Source organism: Primulina eburnea, chromosome 10 (genome assembly GCF_022965805.1).
Source record: "Primulina eburnea isolate SZY01 chromosome 10, ASM2296580v1, whole genome shotgun sequence".
NCBI lineage: Eukaryota > Viridiplantae > Streptophyta > Magnoliopsida > Lamiales > Gesneriaceae > Primulina > Primulina eburnea.
In genome coordinates, this window is record NC_133110.1 from 14,926,910 (window position 1) to 14,942,751 (window position 15,842).

Consider the following 15,842-nt stretch of genomic DNA (forward strand, 5'->3'; position numbering starts at 1 on the left):
ATACCCAAGAAATATTCCCTCTGCAGATTTAGCGTCAAAAGCTGTTAAATGAGTTTTACCATTGACAAGTATAAAACATCTGCAGCCGAATATTTTGAAGTAATAAACCACACTTTTCTTTCCATGCCAGATCTCATAAGGTGTTTTCATATGATTCTTATTAATCATTGATCTGTTTTGAGTATAACACGCAGTGTTCACTGCCTCTGTCCAAAACCTTTGAGAGATAGAAGAATCAGCAAGCATCGTTCTAGCAGCCTCTTTAAGGGTCCGATTTCTCCTTTCAGCTACACCATTTTGCTGAGGAGTTCTGGCTCCTGAGAGCTCATGCTTGATTCCTGTATTCTCTAAATAATTTAAAAGAGTTTGATTGATGAATTCAGTTCCTCGATCAGATCTGATTCTATCAATTCCAACTGATTTTTCATTTAATAATCTTTTGAAAAGCTTAATCAGTTGAGCAGCAGTTTGGTCTTTGGACTTGAGAAATATAACCTAAGTGAATCTAGAAAAATCGTCTACAACCACCAAGGTGTATTTCATTCCCCCTAAGCTCATGACTGGTATAGGACCAAATAGATCCATGTGTAGCAGTTCTAAGCATCGGGAGGAAGATTTACAACCCTTGTTCTTAAAAGAGGATTTGATTTGCTTACCAAACTGACATGCTGAGCAAATTTTGTCTTTGATAAAATCTATTTTGGGCAATCCAGTAACAAGATCGTGGTTACTCAAATAAGCAATAGATTTGAAGTTGAGGTGGTTTAATCTCTTATGCCACAACCAATTTTTAGAAGATTTTGAAGCAATAAAACATACTGGTGCATAAGGTTGATCATTCCAACTGACTTTGTAAGTGTTTCCTCACCTTTTTCCAGTTAGGATAATCTCTTCAATTGAGTTTCTGACTGAACAAGAATGTTTGTCAAACTGAACTGAGAATCCACTATCGCATAACTGACTGATACTGATCTGATTATACTTGAGATTCTCAACTAATAAAATATCATTAATGGTGAAGTTACCATGGATAAGCTTACCCTTACCCACAGTTTTACCTTTAGAGTTATCTCCAAAGCTGATGTTTGGTCCAGTGTACTTGGTCAGTTGAGATAATAAATTTGAATCTCCTGTCATGTGTCGTGAACATCCACTGTCCAAATACCATATAGATCCAGTGCTTGTACCTGTTACCTGCAGTCAAACACAAAATAAGATTGTGGTACCCTTTTTCTATTTGGGTCCAAAGTTGATTAGTCCTTTAGGAATCCAAACTTGGATCAGTCTGACTGACCGTCCAGTTGCTGTATTCCAAATTGTCTTTCCCGGTCTGTGTGTGTGTGGTGTGCAGGGGATACAATATGTGATTTGCCCTTTTTCGACTGATTTTTCAACCAGTATCTTTTCTGAACTGGCTTGTTGTTATAGTAGTTGGAATAGCTTCTTGAATAGTTTTTGCTGAAAAATTTTGGTGGCTGACTTCGTGAGTCAGTCACGGCTTTTGGGCTATAACCAATACCACATCTTTTGCCCTTGCTCATATTATGAGTCGGCTGTTCAATCAGTTTACTTGGCTCTGCTTGTTCTTGTACCATAACTGATTTGACAAAGTGAATATATTTCCCTTTGTCCATATTCAGTTTTGGTTGAATATCTTTGGAAGGTATTTCATCCTGGTTACTGAACCCTAATCCAGTTTTATCAGTAAATGATTTCTGAGAGTTCTATATCTCAGTCAATGCAACGGATGATTTATTCCAAGCTTGAATGTGCTCAGTTTGCTTTGAATTTTCAAGCATCAACTTTTGAATCATTAATTGATTCTTGCTCTTTTCAGTATTGAGTTCGGCAATCTCCTTTTTTAGACTCAACATTTCAACTGATATATCAGTTGTTGTCTTGTTGTCAATAGGATCATTTTGCTCTACTCTGGCCTTTTCAAATGATGAGGCAAGCTTTTGATATTCACTAACCATGTCATGAAGAGTTGTAATAAGTTCTTCCCTTGTGAAATCAGTTGAGCTGAAGTCAAATACCTGTTGGCTGCTTGACTGATCGTCTGTGTCATCAGCCATTAAGCACTTTACTTCTTCCTCATCTTCACTATAGCTGCAAGAGGTTTCTGGTTCTGACTCTTCGCTGTCAGTCTCTGCCCACTTGGCTTTGCTATCCTCAGCCAGGAGTACCTCATGCTTCTTTCTGCAAGGCTTCTTATCATCCTTAGATCTCCTCTTATGCTCATACACTTTCTTCTTTCTTTCAGTTTACACTTGACTGTCCTTCTTAGGTTTGGGACAGTCAGCAATAAAATGACCAGGTTTGCCACAGTTGTAGCATGCATTGGACTCTTCTCTAGAATTATTTCTTTGGTATTGCTTCTGAAAGTTTCCTTGATTTTTCCTCATGAATCTTCCGAATTTCCTGATGAACAATGACATTGCGTCATTGCTTAGTTGATCTGCGCCTTTCTCAACTGAACCAGTTGGTTCTGATCTTACAGCAGCTAAAGCAGTAGTTGCTGCTGGGGTAGATGGTTCTCCTTCTCGAGTTTGCAGTTCAAACTCATATGCTTTTAGGTCAGCGAATAGGTCATGGAGTTCCACTTTGTTCAGATCTTTAGACTCCCTCATAGCCATGGTTTTTACATCCCATTCTTTGGGAAGACCTCTGATAACCTTTAATGCCACTTCCTTATTGGTATACACTTTTCCAAGTGCATTCAGTTCATTTATGATGCAGCTGGTTCTTTCATCATATTCATGCATTGTTTCTCCAACCTTCATTCTGATGTTGTCGAACTTCTCTACTGCAACAGATAGCTTGTTCTCTTTGGTTTGTTCATTGCCTTCGCAGAGTTGGATTAGTTTCTCCCAAATCTCTTTAGCCGTCTTGCACATCTTGATCTTACTGAACGTCACTTTGTCCAGTGTTTTGTACAATATGTATTTTGCTACATTATCCAGATTTGCTTTTCTCTTGTCTTCAGCAGTCCACTCATCTCTGGGCTTTTCAATACGGTTCGGTGCCCCATCTGTGATTGCAATAGCTGTATTTGCTTTCAAGATCTTCATGGGTCCGTCAGTTATAACGTACCACATGTCATCATCCTGTGCAGACAAATGAGCCTGCATCCTGATCTTCCAATCGTCGAAATCTTCTCTGGAGAACATGGGAATCTTGTTGAATGAAGATAGTGAGCACTTAGAGTGTAGATAATCTTTGAAAGGATATGACTTGCTCTCATACCACTTGAAAGGATCGGTGAATCGGGTGAAGAGTGTTTAGAAAGGGGGGGGGTTGAATAAACACTGCTCAATATAAAATATTCTTCGACAAACTGATTTCAGTTGTGTTACAAACTGAATCTATATATCCCGTCGGTCAATAACAATCAGTTAAACTGACTAAACAGTTGCGGAAAACTAACTGACTGAAAGATAGAGTATCTAACTGAAAATGATAACTGAAAGTAATAAAGACACAGTTTGTTTCTGGATGTTCGGAGACTTGAATAACTCCTACGTCACCCCTTCTATCACGAAGATAGGATATTCACTAAAATACTTTCATAACACTTTGCCAATACTGAAACTCTTAGTATACAACACATCTAACAGATCGTAACTGATCTTAGCACAACTTGGAAAATATATCAAATGATTACAAAGTGCTATGAAAGCTCTAGAACGTAGTCTTGAATACTACTGATATAACTGATAAGCGTGAGCTTGATTTCTGAGTGTGAGCGGATATTTTTACAGCGTAACAGCAAGTAAGATAACTGAGAAATGCGAGAGTCTTCTTTAGCTGCTGCCTTCGACTATTTATAGGCTTCCCTTTCAACAGTAACATTAAGGATATTTGAATATTCTACCCGTTGATTTGCCACGTCGATATATCCTGACAATAGTACACTGTTCATTTCTGAAATGCGGCGAGCCACTACCAGTTCACAGGTGGCTGTACTATTTGTCGGTTGTCGCTTTCAACTGATGATGTGTACAGTTGAGAGATCAGTTGTCGATGGAGTAAACTTTAGTTGAGGCGATCAGTTGACTGATGAGCAGTTAGTCCAATTCAGTTGCTGTAAACAGTTGTTCAAACTTTTGTCAAACGCCGGAATTTCGTTCCCAACAACATTACCACCTAATCACTGTCTTGGATGAAAAAAAATCTGTCATTTGCAGACACACAAGTGTAAACATGGAATTCAAGTGATTCAAACAGAAGTTCCAGAGAAGACAGTCTCATTGCCCCTTGGTCATTGGACTTTTGAAATTGGCCTTCGGATAGTTTTATCTTAATTGCCTAGATTACATATTAGACGTTCTTTATAAAGCAGAAGGGAATAAAATGACTTTGAAGAAATAAATTAATTGAGCTATCATAAGCGACCATATCTAATAATGAGAAAAGAATAAACTTTGGTGGTGACATAACTGTTATAACATGAAATTGACTACTCTAAAAAATGGGTATGAAAACTATCAAAAATCAGCAGAAAAAGGGCTTGATCACTCACCTGTTGTCGGCATAATAAACATGTTTGGATGATGACTGATTGTCAAGAGAATGCAGCATACCATTAAGTCTTTCAATTTTCTGCATCCAAAAAGTTAAATTTCAGAATAAAGAACCTGCATGACAGCTATCTCGAGAATCCGAGACCCAAAAAACAGAAACTCTAAAATAAAACATTTTTTTCATTTTGAAGCTTCTGCAAAATATATCCAATGTCTTGGGTCTTCATCAACATCAGCTCTTTGTTAGTGTACTTATTAGCCTGGCTCCTTTACAAAATCCACATTCAACAGCTAATATTCAAATTACACTGAAATAAATATCCTCAAAAGAGAACAAATAACCTCATAAAAATAAAATTTTCCAGCTTACTCAGGTTTATGGACTCCGCCAACAGTTTTTGTTTTAATCATCTAGAAGTAAAATTCATCTGGGTTCCTCAACGCTGCTTTTTCCTTGAGTTTCTGTTATAAACACGCAGAAGCGACTTACCATAAAATAAGAACTCGCCAAATTTCGTTCATAAAATGCTACCAAAACCAACAAGACGCAGGGTAGTAGAAATTACCAGTAAAGTCTGCTCCTTCTGGTGATAGGCTCGTGCACGAATGACATAATCTTTATGTTTTTCGAGCAGCCCAAATTTCCTTATCAAATGCCTGGTACACACAACAAATCATCAATTGAGTGAACCGGAAATATACGTCAAAATATTTCAAAACGGGCAATAAAGAAATTAATGGCCCCAAAAAATAATCACACTTACGGCTGAGCGCGCTCGTTGTGAGCTTTTCTTGGAATAGCATTCCTTAAAGACGACATCTTTATGCTAGCAAAAAAAATTCACAGAACTTTAAAATCAATTTACGCACTTCAGAAAGGAAAAAACCACTACAGAAAACATAAAGGGCTAACAAAAATCTTGAGTTGAAATAATTTAACCATTAAACAGCGAAGATTATCGGTATAGAAAAAAAACAACGGATTTCTTTCGTATTTACACCAAATTCAAAATAATTATTAAGCACAGAAGACTCGCATGTGGAAAGCGGTGAAGGCTTAGGGTTTAAAGGAGACACCAATGCAGAGAATCTTGATTTGATGAAAAGTATTTTATATTGTGGCAAAAAAATTATTCTAAATTAACTAAAATTCAATCATGCAAATTGGCTTCCGGATTGAGTGCAAAAACTTATGTGATACGATATCACGAATCGTATTTTGTGAGATGGATCTCTTATTAGGATCTTCCATGAAAAATATTACTTTTTATGCTATGAGTATTATTTTTTATTGTTAATATCGGTAGGGTTGACCCGTCTCACAGATAAAGATTCGTGACCGTCTCACAAGAGACCTACTCCTGATTGAGTATACAAATACACACACAACACACAAAATTATGATATCACAGAAATAAAAAAAAAACAAAATCTTGATATTATATTAAAAAATTTAGAAATAATTTTTATATGATTTTATTATAATTAACTAGAATAATTACTTAAATATGATAGTATTTTATTATTTCAAATTTATGAAATTGTTAGAGATGATATCATATTTTAAAAGATTAATTTGGTTTATAAACATAAAGAAATATTTATTAGTATATAATAATTATAGACGAACCATAAATTTTATAAAAATAGGCTTTGGCGATATTTTTTATTAAACAAAATAAAATATTTTATCATTTGTTTGAGCTGATTTTTGTTACATAAAAATTAGATAATGACATTAAATTTAATTACTCCAGGTCTTTTAATGTTTAATAATACTAATATCATTGTGCATGCAAATATTTGATTAGAGTTTCATTAATTTTTAGATTAAACTATGAAGATTGATATTGAAAATATTAATGATTCTTTTGTTATAGTTTGGAATTATTATTTAGATAATGAAAAGGGTAAGGCGACGGTTTCGCGATCCGTCACCGGAGGCTGCGTCGCATTCTAGAAGCGACGGTTTTTCAACTCCCGTCGCTTATAGTGACGGTTCTTTGGAAGAAGACCGTCGCTATTTTTGCGACGGTTTTAAGAAACCGTCGTTAATATTAAGCGATGGTTTATACAACACCGTCGTTAATATTAGCGACGGTTTTAAAAACCCGTCGCTATATTTAGCGACGGTTTCGTAAAATCTGTCGCTATATTTAGCTTAACCGTTGCTATATGAAAACCGTTGCTTATCAAATTAAGCGACGATTTATTTAAACGGTCGCTCTATAGCGACTGTTTTGATAAAACCAGTCGTCTTTACAATTAAGCGACGGTTGATTGAAAACGGTCGCTAACATAGCAACGGTAGAATACAAGACCGTCGCACATGGGCGACGGTTTGTGGAATTGTCGCAATATTAGCGACGGTTGATGAAAAACCGTTGTTAATATAGCGACGGTTTTAATAAACGCGTCGCTATTATAGCGATGGGTGCTAGTAAATTGTCGCTAAATTTAATAGGCGACGATTTTAATAAAAACCGTCGCTATATAGCGACGACGGTTTTATTAAAACCGTCGCTACGCCTTCCGTTTTTTTTTGTAGTGAACCGTGCTATGAATGACAGTTGTAAGTTTATCCACTCTCAAATCCAAATCACGTTCTAATAACTTCAATACTCTATTCTTCAATTCTAAAGCCATCAATCTTTGTTCCTGAAGTAACAATCAATATCTCATTCAATAATCGGACATCATAAATCTTCAATGGCTAATAAAAAAACATGGTCTGAATCTCTTTCAGCCGATACAAGATCATTTTCCACGAACTTAGGAATCTCTTTCTTCGTGTTTAATAGTAATTCTTGAACTTCCTTATCAAACCCATTAAAGTAAACATTGATCAACATCGAACTCAAAGCAGATTTTTGAGGCAGACCCCTGCCTAAACAAACCCCACCCAATTCAATGTTGACTATCTTACATTCAAACAACCTTTTTATCAAATCTAGAAATGCCTTATCTTCAATTTTCTCACCCAGTATCAAAAACAACTTATCAATATGGCCAGAACTAAATAATTCACGATCAAATTTAACAATAAATCACCAACTTGGGTTGACCACTGAATTCTTTAAATATCAAATCGATGTGTGGCGGCCCAAGTTTGCTCGCTTGTCATAGCAAAAGGTAGCAAACCTAAAAACTTATGCATAAACCATAAAACTTGTTTGAACTCTCTCCAAAGTAACTCTTTTATTACACATATATCTAACTAGAACATATTTTTAAATGTTAGTTTTCTAAATATATATATATATATATATATATATATATATATATAAAACATTAAAAACAACACTCTATTTTCCCACTTTTTTCTATTATATTTTTATGGAAAAGAATTTCGACAATGAAAATATAAGCTATAAAGTTTACACACATTATTGTAGTTCTTCGTAGTGAAATTTTATGGATCTGACTGCTCTAATGGCAGAGTATTTTTGGGAACTTAAAAGCATGAAATATCACTATATTGGTAACTATATCTTTTTCATTATTTATGATATTATATTATTATTTTATATAATATAACAATTTTCAGTCACACCATAAATTCAACATGTGTTTTTCGATTCGATCACCAGTCCGGTTATGAAGGTGATCCGGTTATGAAAACATTGAAGTGTACTTTTTTTCCAACATCAGTCACAGAAAATTATGTTTCAACGTTTACGGTTGTTCCGATTAAAAAATCACGCAGTTTCCACACAGTTACGAAAATTGTGCTTCCCAGATGACTACAGGATATTGTTGCACGTCCCCTCCTCAGGTTCTCATTCAAGAAATCTTCGTTATATAAGTATTCTATTCAACGTTTCCTTTCATGTCGCCATTTATACACGGGTCTTGAAGTGGGACTAACCATTTAATCTTCACGCAGTTTGTGTTTCTTACCCTTTTTCTGCACCAATGATGATCAAAATGATTACCCTACAGCGAAACAAGGAAAAAATGAAGCGTATAACGTACTCTCTGAAATATTGATACCTGTAACTCTTTCTGCATAGACATATCCGTGTATATTTTCTCTAGATCTTTTAACCGTTTTTTTCTAGCCTCTAGCTCTCGATATGAAGAATTTGTCTTCCTGCATGTTGACCGTGTTTCTATACACGATTAAACTAAACTCCTCAACCACAATTTCTAGTCTAACTTCCTCGATGTAGAAGAGAAACAAAAGTAATATCAAGGCCTAAAGCCAAGGAGAGACTGAAAAGAAATTTGGAAATCAACCAAAGCAAAACTCATCAAAAGGAAAAGGATTTGTGCACGGCGGACAGATAACCAACCATTTGATTCGATAAAGTTATGTTCTACAAGAAACAAAAAAGTCATTTGGAATAAAACTAAATACCCAAAATCAAAGTAGAAAGATACAACATAGAAAAAGGATTAAATTTTAGGAAAATGCAGCAACTATTGCCGACAAGCAAGACCCTTTAGGGAATATGATAGATAGTAGTTCATGATACAAGAAACGTCAGTTGGGTTTAAATGCTCTAGCACTTGTGCATCAATTTGATTTCTTGAACCAAAGTTCGTCAAGTGGCAAGGATAAATGATGGAGAAAAGTATCATCCCCTAATTCCGATAAATTTATACAAAGATACAGCACTCACAATGACGGGATAGTATTGATCTCAGGGAAGAAATAGAAGCCAGTAGAAAGTCCAGACAAGACAAAAAGGACACACGGCCATAAATATTTATCATGTACGCATAAATGGAATTATAATTAACTCACATAGCAATCGATTGATATTCCCAATTGGTATATATTTGTGACCAACAAATCCAAAAAGTTTTTGAAGAGAAAACTCGAACAATAGCAGGGAATAACAAAGAAGTAGAAATTGAAAACTAAATTCAATAAGAAAAAAATAAGATATTATGACAAGGCGCCAAATATCACCATATTCAATCAACAAGTGAGGTATTGATAACTTAAAGGGGGTAAAGTATGGGTGGTGAAGAGACAAATGAAAGAGCTGTGAGGACAGGCAGACTAAAGAAAATTATTTCTGATTGTCAAGAAAAATTTGTAGTCCACTTCGTTTTTGCAATATAGCTTATGGATTGACGGTAATGATATCATTCGGTACTCGGTAGGGATCTTAATTGTGGGGAGGCAAGTAGAAACAGGTTATCAACCAGGCAATCCAATTTCGTAGGAGGCAATTGACTAAAAAAAATTCTTTCAGTACCTCAAAATAAATTTAGGCAAGTCTTTAAAAGCTGATGGGTTCCCTTGTTCTGAAACTTTTTTGCGTACTTCTCTTGCCTCCTCCCTAGAAAGAGAATCAACAGCCAGCCAACATACTTCATGAAACACAAAAATATCTACTAAGCTTAAAATGCTATACTACTGAGCAATATTTGCCCTGCACCATTTTATTCATTAATACTTTGTGTGACAAGTACATTATCACCAATTCACTGTCTTGGATGAAAAAAAATCTGTCATTTGCAGACACACAAGTGTAAACATGGAATTCAAGTGATTCAAACAGAAGTTCCAGAGAAGATAGTCTCATTGCCCCTTGGTTATTGGACTTTTGAAATTGGCCTTCGGATAGTTTTATCTTAATTGCCTATATTACATATTAGACGTTCTTTCTAAAGCAGAAGGGAATAAAATGACTTTGAAGAAATAAACTAATTGAGCTATCATAAGCGACCATATCTAATAATAAGAAAAGAATAAACTTTGGTGGTGACATAACTGTTATAACATGAAATTGAGTACTCTAAAAAATGGGTATGAAAACTATCAAGAATCAACAGAAAAAGGGCTTGATCACTCACCTGTTTTCGGCATAATAAACATGTTTGGATGATGACTGATTGTCAAGAGAATGCAGCATACCATTAATTCTTTCAATTTTCTGCATCCAAAAAGTTAAATTTCAGAATAAAGAACCTGCATGACAGCTATCTCGAGAATCCGAGACCCAAATAAACCAGCAACTCTAAAATAAAACCTTTTTTTCAGTTTGAAGCTTCTGCAAAATATATCCAATGTCTTGGGTCTTCATCAACATCAGCTCTTCGTTAGTGTACTTATTAGCCTGGCTCCTTTACAAAATCCACATTCAACAGCTAATATTCAAATTACACTTAAATAAATATCCTCAAAAGAGAACAGATAACCTCATAAAAATAAAATTTTCCAGCTTACTCAGGTTTATGGACTCCGCCAACAGTTTTTGTTTTAATCATCTTGAAGTAAAATTCATATGGGTTCCTCAATGCTGCTTTTTCCTTAAGTTTCTGTTATAAACACGCAGAAGCGACTTACCATAAAATAAGAACTCGCCAAATTTTGTTCATAAAATGCTACCAAAACCAACAAGACGCAGGGTAGTAGAAATTACCAGTAAAGTATGCTCCTTCTGGTGATAGGCTCGTGCACGAATGACATAATCTTTATGTTTTTCGAGCAGCCCAAATTTCCTTCTCAAATGCCTGGTACACACAACAAATCATCAATTGAGTGAACCGGAAATATACGTCAAAATATTTCAAAACGGGCAATAAAGAAATTAATGGCCCCAAACAATAATCACACTTACGGCTGAGCGCGCTCCTTGTGAGCTTTTCTTGGAATAGCATTCCTTAAAGAAGACATCTTTATGCTAGCAAAAAAAATTAACAGAACTTTAAAATCAATTTACGCACTTCAGAAAGGCAAAAACCACTACAGAAAACATAAAGAGCTAACAAAAATCTTGAGTTGAAATAATTTAACCGTGAAACAGCGAAGATTATCGGTACAGAAAAAAAACAACGGATTTCTTTCGTATTTACACCAAATTCAAATAATTATTAAGCACATAAGACTCGCCTGTGGAAAGCGGTGAAGGTTTAGGGTTTAAAGGAGACACCAATGCAGAGAATCTTGATTTGATGAAAAGTATTTTATATTGTGGCAAACAAATTAATCTAAATTAACTAAAATTCAATCATGCAAATTGGCTATCACGAATCCTATTTTTTGAAAAGGATCTCTTATTTGGATCTTCCATGAAAAATATTACTTTTTATGCTAAGAGTATTATTTTTTATTGTTAATATCGGTAGGGTTGACCCGTCTCACAGATAAAGATTCGTGAGACCGTCTCACAAGAGACCTACTCCTGATTGAGTATACAAATACACACACAACACACAAAATTATGATATCACAGAAATAAATAAAAAACAAATCTTGATATTATATTAAAAAATTTAGAAATAATTTATATATGATTTCTTATAATTAACTAGAATAATTACTTAAATATGGTAGTATTTTATTATTTCAAATTTATGAAATTGTTAGAGATGATATCATATTTTAAAAGATTAATTTGGTTTATAAACATAAAGAAATATTTATTAGCATATGATAATTATAGACGAACCACAAATTTCATAAAAATAGGCTTTGGCGATATTTTTTATTAAACAAAATAAATGTTGCGTGTTTTCACTACCGCAAGTATACGGTGTCAAGTTTTAGTACTGGGTTGAGTACAGATATCGTTCCCACGAAGAGTAATTATTTAAAATCGAATATTAAGTATCATAATTGACATAGCTTAACTTTATTTAGACAAATCGAATAATTGGTTTTTAAGCAATTCAAATAAAATAGTAATTACTGGAATTCTAGCACACAGTCGAATTTCAATGAGTAAATAAATCTAGAGATATGATTTCGTCGAGTCTCCCCTATGCTAAATTAACCATGACTAACATTAAATTAAATTGCACCATATTTATTAACCAAGAACTCACAATATTTTCTATTCCCTCTGTCGAGTGCTAAATAGAAATGTATTACCTATTACCGATTTTAATATGTCTATTCAAAATCATGCAACAAGTAATAAATGCACACAAGGTTCTATTATGGTTTCGCCAAAGTTATACATCTTTTGCACGCTATAAACATCTGACGATGCGATTTCCCCTGTCCTAATTTCGATCACCTCTCTCGAGTGTTAGATCTCAATTATTTTATCATTCGAATTATGGCCAGTAATCCAAAAGCATTTAATATAGGAAATCACAAATAAACACGATGAAATAATTCAATGCAATATCAAAACGTCGATAACATAGGTTTGACTTCGACTACGTCAATCTCTAGAAAATAAAATTTAGTTCATACTCAAAAGTAGATCACAACAAAACCTGTTTGTAATCATTAAGAACGTAAAAGTAAGAAACCGAATTAAGAACGTGTTGGCGAGAGATGGAAGTGCGTCTCCGTGTCCGGATGAAGCGTCTTCAATCTCCGTTCTTCCCGCTCCGTTGTCCGTGCTCTCGCTTTTTCTCTCCTGGTCACGAGTGATATGTCGGCTATTGTCTAAAAATTCAGAACCCATAAAAAATCAACGCCGAAATCTATTTATTTCCGAAAACTCGCGCCGCGCGCATATGCGCGACACAGACTCGCGCATATGCGCGCGCCATTCTGTACGTGCCATTTTTCTTGTGCGCGCATATGCGCGCCATGAGCGGCGCATATGCGCGCTGCTCTCGGCTTCATTTAGTCTCTCGCGCGCATATGCGCGCTGTGATCGGCGCATATGCGCCATGCTCTCTGCCAGTTGCGCGCTGCTGCGCGCGGATAATCGCGCATGTGCGCCGATGCATTCCCCTTGGTTCTTGCCTTTCTCACAATTCTTCTCTTATGCGCCATTTTAATCCATTTTCACGCCCTTGTCGTAGTCGTACCTAAATTCCTGCAATCACACCAAAAACAAACAAAAGCGCGTAATTCCGCCCAAAAAAGACTAGCAATCTATATGAAATATAAGAATAATATAAGTGCATAAAATGCACTTATCAAATCCCCCCAAACTTAAACTTTTGCTAGTCCCGAGCAAAATAAAAGTAAAAATAAGAATGCAGACTCAAGCAAGAAATAAACACTAACAACTATAGTCATAGATATGCAATGAGTGACAGTGGCCTCAGATTCATTTATTTTTATGTGATTCATATTTACTTGAGAGTTACGTGCGTGTGTGGTGTGTCAATGTTTATCTACCTCATCGAATGCTCAAATAGATTCACAATGCCAAATCGCTTCATAAACTTAAGAAGTCCTCAGTTCGGTGCAATTTACACTTCATTAACACACACATTTACTTACACAAATCACAAAGGACTTTATTGGTGATTGTTTGGCTCAAAAGATATTCATCACAAGTATTCCAAAGCTAAAGTCACACAATGAGATGCTTACATGCAAATGATTAAAGTCTATACTTATTAACCATGTTTATCAGGTATCCATAGGCTTGATTTGAACAACTTTTCTCCACTAGTATATTGGATAAATGTGACAAGGTTAATAGGTCTTGTAGGCTTGTAACGTTAGGCTACGGCTCATGGCTACAATAAAGGTATGTGGATCAAAATTTGAGAGAAATATTTGAATTCATCACTTTCACTCATTTTCATTTTCTTTTCAGTCACCACCCATTTATTGTTTTCTTTTCATTCATATCCATCATTTCTAAAATGATTTCTTTTCTCACCACTTTTGATTCATTCTTTTCATCGTTTTTTTTTTTTTTTTTTTTGAACTCCTTTCTGTACATTCAATTTTTCTCTTTTTCTTTTCAAGGAGTGTTTGAATCATTCCAACACCAATGAACTTATTTCTCTCAAAACTTAGGTAGGATAATAAGTGTATAAGCTTCATTAGGTAGTTGTTTTGGGAAGTAGAATAAATACAAGTGGGGGCTAATTGTTTGTCATTGACACACACCACTTGATTTTTAGCAAGCTCAAAATGGGACACTAGGGATATTTCATGTTCGTTAGGTAGGCTCGAAGGCTTGAACGGTTCCAAAGATCGCCTAAATCATTCCTATGTCACATATTATCCGTATTTCGTCTCGAAAAGTGTCCAAACAAGTTCTAGATTCCGTCAATCCATTAGTCAACTCATACAAACCAGTCACATGCAATTTTCAATCAAAAGGATATATGATATAGTTGCACAAAGAAAAGTTAAGCATCTCAAAAATTTATTCGAAACTCGATGGGCTAACAATTGATAATGAGCAAAGAATATAGGCCCAAAAATATTGCGAAAGAATGCCTAGATCATTTCTGTGTTCGCAAAAGTGTCAGTTAATGTCATGTAAGGGTTACTAAAATCAGACTTCTCTTGTTTAATTGGCATCACGGGCATGCAAATAGTCTCTGAGCACCAACAATATCAACAAACATGACAGTGCAATAAAATGTGACTCCCAAGTAATCACGAATACATTCATGCTTCAGACTCACAATTTTATTTTCATCATCGGCCTCACAATAGCTTATCCATGACTAGTCCTAACAATTCTAATATGCAATGAAAATAAATAAACGATATATATATATATATATTTTTTTTAAATAAATAAATGAACATCAAAATTAAAAACTAAAGCAAATAATCTACTCAAATCAGATAAAATCAACCCCCAAACTTAAAATATGCATTGTCCTCAATGGATAAACAAGAAATAAACGAGACAAGCATACCTCACACGACGAGCGTCAGTGCTCGCCGTCATCATCATCAACGTCCTCATCCATGTGCTGGGGTGGGGCCTGCGGTGGAGGTCCTGGATACTGTGGTGGTGGATACGGTGGTGGCCAAACAGGTGTCTGGGGAAACATGGGATCATCTGGACCTAAAGGCGGGAACCGCTGAGCAAGAACGGACGTGAAGTCCATCATATAACCCATGGCATAGTCTGTGCGGTACTGAAGCGAATCCAGCACCTGGCGCTGCTCAACTAGTAATCTCCTCTGATCCTGCATCTCAAGCTCTAGTCGTCTCAATGTTTCTCCCCTGCGCTGTCGGCCTCCCTCAGGTGGTGGTGGTGGTGGCAGTGGTTGAAGCGGTGCCTGTGGCAGGTCCTCGTCATCTGAATCAACGGGAGGCAGATAAGGTGCGACGATGGGAGCCTTCGGTTTGAGCACTTGCTCATCGGGCGACCAAGCAACTCCGGCATGTCTGCATAGGTCGGTAACAATGTGAGGGCACGGGAGGGCGACCGCGGCTAATCCTGTGCCGGCTCTCATGATCGATCCATGTATTATTTTTCCCAAATTAACAGATTTCCCCGTCAAAATCGCAAAGCCAAGCGCCACTTTGTCTTTGGTTACGTCGTGGTAATGTGAGGAAGGGAGAACTCGAGCCAACACGAAGGACGTCCACGCACTTGCATTAGGATTCATCTCGGATTTTTTCAGTGAGATAGGACCATTCGCGCTCATTTTCCATACGGCGCCTGCCTGACACACAGTCCGAATAAC

The 15,842-nt window shown here is 35.9% G+C and overlaps 1 protein-coding gene across 1 annotated transcript; it reads right to left on the minus strand.

The window, feature by feature from the left end:
* Positions 1–4,934: 4,934 nt before the first annotated feature.
* Positions 4,935–11,179, minus strand: LOC140842923 (probable U3 small nucleolar RNA-associated protein 11). Its single transcript, XM_073211128.1, has 10 exons — positions 11,102–11,179; positions 10,904–10,994; positions 10,708–10,799; positions 10,511–10,604; positions 10,335–10,414; positions 9,734–9,817; positions 8,424–8,459; positions 5,288–5,350; positions 5,090–5,180; positions 4,935–4,985 (listed from the first exon to the last, which is right to left on the minus strand). The coding sequence occupies exons 1-10, from the start codon at positions 11,155–11,157 to the stop codon at positions 4,935–4,937; spliced, it is 738 nt and encodes a 245-aa protein (XP_073067229.1). The 5' UTR covers positions 11,158–11,179.
* Positions 11,180–15,842: the final 4,663 nt, after the last annotated feature.

Bases quoted from the DNA above. Each gene is read 5' to 3' on its own strand.
- LOC140842923 (XM_073211128.1), bottom strand. From the start codon at position 11,157: ATGTCTTCTTTAAGGAATGCTATTCCAAGAAAAGCTCACAAGGAGCGC. The intron at 10,605-10,707 runs GTAAGCTGGAAA...GATTTTGTAAAG, and splicing joins GGCGGAGTCCATAAACCTGA to GAGCCAGGCTAATAAGTACA. The intron at 5,181-5,287 runs GTAAGTGTGATT...TGTGTGTACCAG, and splicing joins CACAACGAGCGCGCTCAGCC to GCATTTGATAAGGAAATTTG.